Here is an 11,008-nt window from a genome sequence, read left to right as displayed (position 1 = left end):
GATGAGACCAGAGGTAACTCAGTGGTTAAGTAGCTGGAAAAAAAAATTTTAACAATTTTCAGGCTGAGGCAGCTATAAGAATGTTTTTAGGTGTTTTTTTTTGTTTTGTTTTGTTTTTTTTTTTTTTTTTTTTTAATTCAAGAAAGTGCTTCTCTGTTCCATACCAATAACTTGACTGCTGAAATTGCTCCATGAGCTCCTAAGACCACACGGTCCATTTCCCACTGATTACTTGTGACCTCCCTTTAGTTTTCCTCCTAAAAGCATTAATATCTATGAATTAAATTAGTCTTTTTAAAGCTAAAAAATTGACACTGCCTCTGAACACTCCACAGTGCAGGTTTGTATTACCAGGAGGTGTAGCACCAGACTCCAGGTCATATTGCCTTTCCTGGCAGGATCCTCATGGGGACTTCCATGAGGCAGCTGGGCAGGGGCAAAGGCCAAGCAGAAACTTCCAGTTCCGGATAAGACACATGACTACGTGGATCTCCTCTGGCCTCTGCTCTGGAGATCCATGCAGCTCCTACCAAAGCACTAACTCCCAGGGCTGCAGCAGAGCCCTGCAGTGCGGTGGTGAAACACTCCACAGTCAGCAACTATGCAGTATTAGCCAAACAGGATGAAAAATGAACCAGATCAGATCCCATAATTTTAGGCTGTAAATGTACCACCCCACTAATGTAAACAAGTGACCCTGATAGCATGATCTATGTGGCTTTTTAATTTTTTCTTTTTTTTAATTCACCAACCAAACCCTATATTATTCTTTCAGGGAAGGAGGAGATTGAAGGGAAAAAAAAGTGTTATATGCTCTTCAAAAAGGAGTTTAGACAGTCCATGTACTACCTACAGTGGTGCCTCCCTTGTGCCAGAGGTGGCTGAGGAATCAGGAAGTGTTTGGCACAGCTCCGAAGTATAAAAGATTTCCCCCAAAACACTGAGCCAGCCCTGTAACTGCTGAGCATAAGCTGAAGGCCCTAAAAGTGTCCAAGTATTCACAACCTGTGAGGACATCTCAACTTACACCTGCTCAGCCACACTACATGCTTTGTTAAGAAAAGTGAATAAACTTAAGCATGTACTGAAGTCTCTATGTCTCTGTTTCTACAGACTGTGCACACAAATATGCAGTACAGTTAGTCCTAAAGCACAGCTGGCCAGCGTTTCCACCTCATATGGAGTTTGGGGATGGATGTAAATAGTGCCACAAGTTTGTAAAATTACCAGAAAAAGGTTCTACATTAAGAGCCTAGAAAAGCCCTAAGGCAGATTTCAAATGTTAGGCAGAAAGATGCTGGGACTGCTCAACAGTGCTCTCCCTGCTCCTGGTGAAATTCATGTCATCAGTGCAACTACCCATTGCAGCTCTTGTTTATGTGTCTTCTATCCATTTCAGGTGGGAGTTAAAGAACTACATAAGGAAAAACAAAGCTAAACAGGACAGACTAATAGACACACAAGACAGACAGGTACATTGGGCACACATCACCACTAATGCTCCCACACATGAATGAAGAACCAAGACCAGGGAGGTGTCCCCAGCCCGGGTGAAACAAAAGGAAAAGCCTTGCACACACCAAGCTCAGCTCTGGTGAAAGCAAATGGAAACCTGGCTGAAGAGCTCTCACAAAGGACACTGAAAAGGCTGCAGAGTGGAGCAGCCTGATCTCAAGGCTGTCATAATCAGTGGAAAGACTCCCCAGACCCCAGATCAGAAGTTGAAGGCTGTGTCTACAGCAGAAAAAGGCATTTCCCTTGGAAAACAGGTACCAAATGCCTGCTATGGGCTGGGCAGCTCTGCCTTGGACAGCAGAAGCCCTCAGCAGAAACATTGCTGTGCTGCATGTGTGGAGCAACAGAAAACCAGTGGAGGAGGTATAAGTTTACCTTGAACACGGTGCAGAGCAAGGAACATGCTAGGTGTAGCTGGTCTGTGCTGGAGTACATGGGGTCTGAACGTCCACCTCATCCACTCTGCTTTCTCTCAGCCAAAAGCAGGTGAAATTACCACTCTGCTGGAGTGGTTCTGTACAAGTGCAAGGGAGCAGATGGGTCCCACCAACATCCCTCACGTTGCTGATACAGGGACCCTTGTCCAGCCAATCCTGCCTTCCCCACCCCACAGCCACAGTCCAGCCCCAGGGCCAAAGCCACTACACTGCTCACACACTTGCTGGCACCACTGCTGACTGTGAGTGACACTGTGCTAATCGGATCTCTGAGTAGAACAGGAATTAGAATCGAAAATTCCTGCAGGTTCACTGAAATAAATTCATTTGATAGATTATGTTACTCCTTAATAACATATTTTACTAGTATATTGAAACAAGTTATCTCTAAGTTACACTTGACATACATGCTCTGAGGTAATTCTTTTTAGTTTGGACTGTGAAAACAAACAAAAGGGACATTCAGAACAATGTAAAGAGCCAATGCAATTTATATTTTTACTTAATGTAACACGTAAGAACCAGTCCTATACCTAAGGATCTTAAACCTGCAAAAAACCCTGGGTCAGAATTTCATAACTGAAGAGGTTATCCATAATGAGAAAGAAAACAAACTGAAAATCATAAAGTACCTCAAACACCAGGGACGGACACTAATGTAAGGAAAACCCAAATTTTTTTTTTCCATTTCCATGTCTGCTAAGTGATTTTCTCATTTGATTAAAATCAGTTGAGAGGTACAGGTTTTTGAAAAGCCTCCAGGGTATTACCTGAAGTTCTGCTGAAACCATCAGCTTCTGTATGGATCACTCAGATAATGAGAAGCCATTTGCACATATAAATACCACTCCTGCTCCCTAAAGAGCTGTGGACCCAGAGCTAAAAATGAGGCCAAGACTACTGCTAATGTCACGTATAGTTTTAACTTGACACTGACAATGCTCTGATTGTCAAGGCATATAACATATAAATATTGACTTGACTTTGACTACAATGAAAGGCCATGGGGTTTTATTGCAACCAGGTGGAACACCCAAAATAGAACTATGTGCTAATCATCACTGGAGAGAAACATCTTTGTCTAAACATGGCTCTTTGCTCCTTTTCTTTTGGATCACATATATCCAGTGCAAGCACCAGCATGACCAAGCAGATCAGAGCTCAGCAAAAAGGCCAACACAGGAAACTTCTATGGATTTTTAACATGAAGCAGAATATGTATTCTATTGGACTCAGATGTTGAAAGTGAAAGGGAAGCAGGAGGTGGTTGTTCAGTAAAAAGTTGTGCAAGCTTCAAGTGGAAGAAAATTAATAAAGGTAATAGGAAAATTTCAGGGTTTAAGCTGTCTCTCTCTTAATCTAATCAAGAAAGTAAGTAACATAGGTAACTATTTCCCATGTTAATCCTGCATGACCAACTTGCCTGGTTCACTGATCAAGCTAAAGACTGCTTCCCCAATGCCCATCACTAAAAACTCGGTCCAGTTTTTGTCAATCGTGAACTTTCTGTTTCAAATATTGCCATCTTGTGGAAGCTGCCTTGAAGGACGGATGAGGCAGATGTAAGCATCGCTCATTCCCACACTCTGGGCACTCCAGACACAGTGCTGAGGCTGAGCCGTGCTGCACAGACCCTACTGCATCTCTCTTTAAAAACGTTTGTAGCTCTCAGCAACAGAGCCTAGAACCTCTGAATCCTACCTGAGAAGACCAGAGCAGGCCCCTGGCATTGTGGATACCAAGTTGTGTATGCCTTATCCCCAGCTCTGAAATGCTCAAACCTTGAATTCTGATCTCAGGTGGTTAAACAATACTTGAACCAAATTTTCCTGTGCTACACCATTCCTACTAAGAAGGGCACCAACACTGCCTTATAATGCAATCAAGCTGTAGGAACTCAAGGTCAGAACTAAGTAAGCCCTGAGATAATCTTTTGGAGGAGCCCATAAACAGATCCTCAGCTGGTACAAACAAGCAGAAACCTAGGCTTGACCTATGTAGGTCTGCAGCAGCTGAAGATTTTGCCCATACCTGCCCTTCTGCACAGCCTGGAAGTAATTTTTCTTTTTTTTTTTAAATCAAAATTCTAATTTAGAGGAAAATTATCTCACCTGTGTAATCAATGAGTTGCTAAATAAGCATTTGACAAAACAATGGCATGGCATGGCAACGACTACAAGTAATGGAAGAGTAATCAGCAAAGATGATTACCTGTGGCTTACTGACTCTGCGTGTAAGTCTGGGAGGTGGCTGTGTTGTGACAGTAGAGGAAGAGAGGGTAGAGGAAGAGAGAGGAGCAGATGAAGAGAATACTTTTGAGTCTGCAGTCTTTTGAAGAAAAGAAAAATTGGTCAGCTTGGCACATACTCTCTTATCACAACCACTGCTAGTGCTATCTACTATCCAGTAAATTTGAAGCACACACAGCAACAGTAACTCCATGCAAGGACAAGTGCAGTTTCCAGTCGGTTTGTCTGAGCTGGCCATCTCACTCTGTTTTAAACATGCAGGTTAAGTCTAAAAAATGCTACTAAAATATATCTGGATGGTAAACAGTACAATCTTGACACAGCTCCCAGTAGGCTGCTAGTAATGATTCAAGCAGAAATCAAATTATTTGTCATAAGTGTGCCCAGTGTGAAACATGTCATCTTGGAAACCCTGCTTTCTCATAATTTAATGTTGGCTAGATGGGGTATGTCATGGAGGCTACTGCAGTGCATCCAAGACAGTATTTAGAATTCTATGATTTCAAATTCTCCAAACTTACACTCATTGGGGTACTGTAATGTAATTGGGCTGGCTGTACCCTACGATGTGCCACAAGGCAACAGAGAGCTGCAAAGTAAAGCATATATCCTATACAAAGACTGAGGGCTGAAGATATGTTGTAGAAGCTACTGGAGAGCTCCCTCTGCGTCTCTTCTAATTGTAACATATGGCTGGCTGCATATAACTAAAAACTCTTGAGGGAAAGCATCAGTAGGTCTCATTCTCTTTTGTGGCTAGAGCCTTTCATATAATTTTAGAAATGCAAAGGTAATAACTTCCCCTCAATACATAGATAACAATCAAAACTCCCTTAGTCATGCACATCCCAGACTAAGGTTCACTAAACCATAGGCTCCAGGATCAACAGGGGACACCTTTTGTGATTCTAGGAGCCAGGCTTACATTTAAAATGCTTTTTGGTCCTTGGTTTTAGGAAAAACCAACAAATTCTATTACCATAAATGATTCACTGCACACTGTAAAATCTCTGATTAGCAAGAAAATGTCTGTATTCTGCACAGTGGGCCTGTGTGTCGCTTTCATCTGACGCGTCTGGTAATAGCCACTATCTGAAATAATGACCTCATTAGATGTGACTGATTGTGTCAGTCCTGTGTTATCTATTCTAAAATAATTTTCTCTACACTGCTCTTGAGCCCTCTTCCAAAACGTTTTGATCTGCTATAAGTGAATGCCACTGGTAACTCCTGAAAAAATGTCTGAAGATCATCAAAATGACATGTGGCAGCCACTGGCTCCGCTTTGCCAGCAGAGCAGCACAAACGTCAACCCACCAGTTAAACAAAAACCAGCGATTCAGAGCAGCACACACACATGCAGAAGTACCTTCTTTTCTCCGTTTTGTAACTTTCCTGTATCACCTTTCCTCATGTCTCTTTTCTCTGTTTTACCTCCCTGAACAATAGCCATTAGCTCCTGACACAACTGGTTGTCCTCAGAGGAACCCACAGGTCTCCTTTCTGGGCTCGCACGCATGTCTAGTTGGGATGGTTTCAGGCAGCGCTCAACAGAGATCTTGGGGACAGCATGAGCACTCTGCTCAGTGTGGCTGCTGCCCTCTCCTGTCTTTTGGAGCCAGGCTTGGCTGGCAGTGGTGTCACGCTGCTCTGCGAGGATGCTTTCGGGGCTCTCCACTGCCCAGCGAGAGGAGTTAGAGTAAGTCACGCTGGGAGAAGGGGAGTCAACAAACTTTTCTTCATTTTGTGGAGTGGCCTGGTAGAAACTGCGGGCAGAGGATTGAGGTCTGGGTGAGGAAGAGGGCAACGGGGATTTAATGGACCTGGGAGTTGAGGAGCCAGACAGATGAGAATGGTGGAGGCTGACTGTGGGGGAAGGGCTGGCTGCAGCAGAAGGCGAGAGATAGTCAGTGTGAGAGAGGGAGGCTTCAGGCGGAGGAGGCAATGGAGGAGTTATGGCAGGAGTGGTGCTGGGAGACACTCCCACGGTCAGAGCAATCCACTCGGATGTGACCGCCTGCACCTCTGGAGACAAAGCGCGGCGCGCAAAAGGCAAAGGCGGAGGAGTTGGAGTATGGAGCAGCTCAGAGCTGGGAGACTTGAAGGAGACAAAAGCAGGAGAGAAAAAGAAAGAAATGAACAAAAAAAAAAAAAAACCAATAAAAGAAATACAAAACCAAGCAAAAGTAAAAGGAGAGAGCAAGTGTGGAGAGAAGCAGATCTGTGACCACATGCATAAGTTTTCTACAGATGCTCTGCTGTGCTGGAGACAATGCTGTCCACAGCTACTCCATCCACAGAGTCCAGCCTGTATCTGTGTTGCTAATACCCTTCTCTAGCCTTTGCCAGTATCCCAGATACAAAACACCTTGTGGCCCCTGACTGCATACCATAAGTCCTAAGTCCTTCAGGGAGCAGTTGAAGCCACCATCACGATGGCAGAATGCAGCATTGGACTGGCCTGGCAGCAATAACTGGGGTCCCAGCAACTCACATTGTGGATCCAGCCAGAATTCACTGCTGCAATGAACTTTGACTTTATCCAACTCTAGCATGCCTGCTCCTCAGGAAGCATGCATTGCAGAAGCTGCATAGGAGATAGGGATCAAAAAAGCCAGCTGTGGCTGTTAGCTCTTCAGGTGATTAAAATAGGTCCTGTGTTTAAAGGACAGAACACACTACCAAGTCCTGCCTGTAGCTTTTACCACCAGCAGCATCGGTGAGAACAACTACATTAGCACTTGTCAGACTGTTTCTCCATCCTCAGCCAAGCCAGGCAAAAAACTAGAGGGAGTACTGACTTTATAGGGGAGGAATCAAAAGAATAGGAAAGGAAACTAAAAAAAAGGTGGATACGATCCCTTCCATCAAAGGGAGAAGCTTGCAGGGAACTTGTGGAAGATAGGGAACAGCTACGGAGAGGCTGCCAAGCTCACAGTAAAGCTCAGCTGATGTCCACTTTGGCTGAGAATCCTAAACAAGCAACAAGTTTTTCCTCTTTACACAGTGGCTAAGACTGAAAACACTCCTTTTAGGAAAGTTGCAGACAGAGAACAGGCCTGAGTCATGGCATTCTTTTTCCTATCCTTTCTGTACTATGTATCACTCCCTTACAACCCCAGTTCTCCACTTATGTTTCTTGCAATCTTGACCTTGTTTTGGTCTCATGGGTGAGAGGAAAATGAACCAGAACCTCATGGCCATGACTCAGACATATATGCTGACCTTCCTCTGGCATGAGTATTTGCAGAATGGGAGCAAAACAAAGGGATTTAGAGACTCACTATCTCCCTGATAAGTTTGCCATGGCAAACATTCTGGGATCCCCATATAATTACCCATTGCCATTTTGATTTTTGCTTTGAACTGCAGTATGGTTTGTAGTGAATCTAATATTCATGGAAGATCCCAGATTGACCTGCTCTCAAAACCTGAGTTCATGTAGCAGCAGTTTCAAATAACACAGGCTATTATCCTGACCCTGTCTCCAAAAACCTTGGTCATGGGTTAGATCATACAGGGGCAGATATACAGCTTAATTCAAGCTGATTGGAATCAATATAATGACTCTTACAAACTATAGCACTTCTTAAAACCTTACAGACTAAGACACTTCTAACACTCATAATATAGAATTCCCCTCATCACAGTAAAGGTGTGTGAAGTGTAAACACATACTCAGGAGAAGCTGGATCACTCTGGATCACTAATTCATCTCCGGTAGTGAAATTTAATCACATGGCTGTGAACTGCAGCCCTTTCAACCTGGCCTGGATTCAAGCTACATATCAGAGATAAAAAGCTGAGTCTCCAAATCCCCAGATGATCTGTTCATTAACCTTTCCAGTAAATGAAACATCATGTCTTCCTGCAGTTGAAGTTTACTGCAGGGAGCATGTGGCTTTGTGGCACAAAATTCTAGTCTTATATACAGCTTTCTTTCAGCTATTGCTTCTTGCACAAGAATGGCAATATCCCACTGTCCTGCAAGGAGCTGAACCCGGCTGCATCTAGTCCCAGTACCTGTGGTGAAGCTGTCATGCTGCGGCTGGGGGAGAGGGACACGGGCGGGTCAGGATAGTCAATGGCGTTCTTGACTACTGGCCGTTTGAGCACCTCCACGTAAGTGACGGGGAAGATGCCCTGGCGGCTGGTGCCAGAGATCCTTCCTTCATACCAGTTCTCATCCACTCGTCGAATCAACGTGATCCTTTCACCCTGTAGGAAGGAATAGCAATGTAGTTGTGATTTTAGCATGTTTCATCATTCCAAAGCAGATGACATTTTAAATCTTGGTGCAGCTGACCTAAAATAATTGGTGGTTCTCAGCCTATTTCCAATTATCCTAATCCTAAACTCTGGGTGGGAATATTAATTTTCGGTTCAGAGAAAGAAAAAATTGCAGATCTTATGGTACTGACTTGGTCTGTTTGCAGACCACATTTTCAAGACCCTACTTGCTAAAGCCAGTTAAAAATGGAAACCAGCAGTTTCAGGCTGACCATGAAACTCTCAGGCATATGAGGTGTACAGAAAGTATGCACAGGTTTGCAGTTTAACCTAGATCTCTCTATGGTCTCTCCAAGTTTTGCTGACAAAGTAACTTCCAGATCCTTAATATACACTGCAAGCCTCACCTTCCTATATAATTAAAAGAGAAGACAGAGAAGATCTAATCTAAGCATCAAAACAGAAAGCTGGTTGAGATGGAGAAACTCTGCTACTTAATCTAAATATGGATGACTTTGTTCTGAACAGGCATTACAAAACCCCTTCCCACACCTTCACTCTGCAGTCAGTCTAGCCAGTCACTTCAATACCGCAGAACCTGGCTTGCTCAATGATTTGGCTTGTAGCATGGGGAAGGTGAACCCAGTTTCCTTCTTTTATAAATCACCCTTATAATGTAACTGTGTCGGCCTCCACTGAATCTAACCAACCTGGAAAGACCTGTCACAGTGCCAGGTTTCCAGCACTTGTGTTCAAAGCATCTTCTCAATTGGACCTAAGGAAACAATTGGCATTTCTTGATTTAGCCTACCTGCAACAAAAACTGCAATGTGTTACATAATGACTGTGGATTAAAAACATGGGTGATGAGGAGGAATCCTTCCTGAATACAGAGTTCATTTTATTGGAGCTTTCATTTGGAAATTGCAAGTTACTAGTGCTAAAAACCATCACCATGTCTGGATTCAATTAATCAACACAACAGAAGTCCTACCTTTCTGAAGGACATTTCCACTTGGGTATCCCCATTGAAGTTGAACTTAGCAATAGCATCTCCATATTCCAATACTTGCAATGGTAATGGCTTTTTGGGTTGAGCCTTCTCAGCTGGTGGAAGGAACTGGAATGAACGAACAGAATCAGCTAAATCTCATACACAAAGCCCATAAACTGGTCTCAGGCAGAAAGGGAGTGGACAAAGAGAACACCTGCAAGGAAAGCAGCTACCTCTATGTATGATTGTGGGAAGATGCCAACTCTGCCATGGTGTTCACCTTCAAGCCAGTTCTGGTCAATCTGCTTGTAAATGTAAACAATATCTCCTTTTTGCAGAGGAAGTTCCCTGTTAACAACACAAGCACTCCATCAGAACTTCACTGGAGGAGAACAAATGTGTTCTTTTTCTGTCCAGCAATCCCTAGGTACCAAGGTGTCCATCAGCATGTTGATACACATCATGCTCCACCCAAAGCACAAGCTAAATGTTGAGGATTACTCTGTTCATACTGTGATGTGCAAGACCTCTCTTGTTCTTTGGGCATTCTATCAAAAAAGTTGGCCTGTGAAGGCCCTAATAACCACACACTCTCCAGAAGCAATGAGGTCAAGCTCAAGTCAAATATGACACTGGCTATTTTCCATGTTGGATACGATGAGCAGCCCTCAACTCAAGTTTTGAAACAGTCATGTCACAAGCACCTTCCAAAGAGACATGATTTTAATCAGAGCTAGTTTGCTGATTAGATTAACATACTCACATGGTGAAGTTGATCCTGCAATGATTAAAGTGATGGTCAGCCTGTGGTTGTGCAATCACTGACCTCAAATGGGTTAAAAATTGGAATTTCAATCCACATGCTTCAGTGCTAAAATTATGAATGTCTGCAGCTTGAAGAACTGTGGCCAGCTTGTATGAGGCTCATAAACTTACTACTTGGATCCCCAGAGGAAAATAAGCAACAGGGCCTTTTCTAAGATATTTTTTACAAGCTCTGCTTTACTTTTGTCTTGCACTCCGGTATGTTCTACTCAAGGGACACAACAGCTACACCTAATCTGCCTCAGTTTTATTACAGGTGCTGGGGAGATGCTATTTAAATTATTACAAATCATCACCTATAAAACATATAAAAAATATTCTCAGGACATTAGTTCATTCATGCATGTCCTTCACTGAATTCTGCTCTTCTTTCTTCCCTCTCTAGCAATGTTAAAATGAGAGCTTCTCCAGGCTCATGATGAGACAGAGGCTTTCCAGACCTTCTCTTCACAGCAGTCTTCCCTAAAAAGAACAAGTAGTGCCACGGGATTCACCCAAAGGACTACAACAGGGTTTGGAGGTACAATGACACCTGAAACATCTGCTGATGCATCCATAGATTCCAGGAGAGCAGTGACCATTCTGCACACTTCTTTGTCCTGAATCAGGAAAATGCCGAGCCAGGGGCCCACATGCTTAGAGCAGGGCATCTGTTTAACTTCTGCCCATGGGCTATCCTGTGCACAGTGAAAAGGATGTTCTTCTCCTGTGGCTCCACCCACTTGCAGGGCAGAGCACCAACTTGTTGTAGTAAAGAA

The 11,008-nt window shown here is 43.5% G+C and overlaps 1 protein-coding gene across 15 annotated transcripts in view; it reads right to left on the bottom strand.

Moving 5' to 3' along the window:
- The window catches only part of SORBS1 (sorbin and SH3 domain containing 1), a 73,779-nt gene that overhangs the window by 6,875 nt on the left and 55,896 nt on the right, over positions 1–11,008 (bottom strand). For 7 of the 15 annotated variants that reach the window (XM_041474083.1, XM_041474092.1, XM_041474100.1 and 4 more), the window contains 3 exons: positions 9,659–9,773; positions 9,426–9,551; positions 8,225–8,419 (listed from right to left, as the gene is read on the bottom strand). In XM_041474083.1, coding sequence (XP_041330017.1) covers positions 8,225–8,419; positions 9,426–9,551; positions 9,659–9,773 — 436 coding nt within the window. Of the gene's footprint in view, positions 1–4,163; positions 4,281–5,570; positions 6,300–8,224; positions 8,420–9,425; positions 9,552–9,658; positions 9,774–11,008 lie in introns of all 15 variants that reach the window. The other 8 variants (XM_041474029.1, XM_041474048.1, XM_041474058.1 and 5 more) reach the window with 3 other exon arrangements.

This window comes from Pyrgilauda ruficollis, unplaced genomic scaffold (genome assembly GCF_017590135.1).
Source record: "Pyrgilauda ruficollis isolate IOZ18807 unplaced genomic scaffold, ASM1759013v1 scaffold11, whole genome shotgun sequence".
NCBI lineage: Eukaryota > Metazoa > Chordata > Aves > Passeriformes > Passeridae > Pyrgilauda > Pyrgilauda ruficollis.
This window is presented reverse-complemented; position numbering and strand designations above follow the sequence as displayed.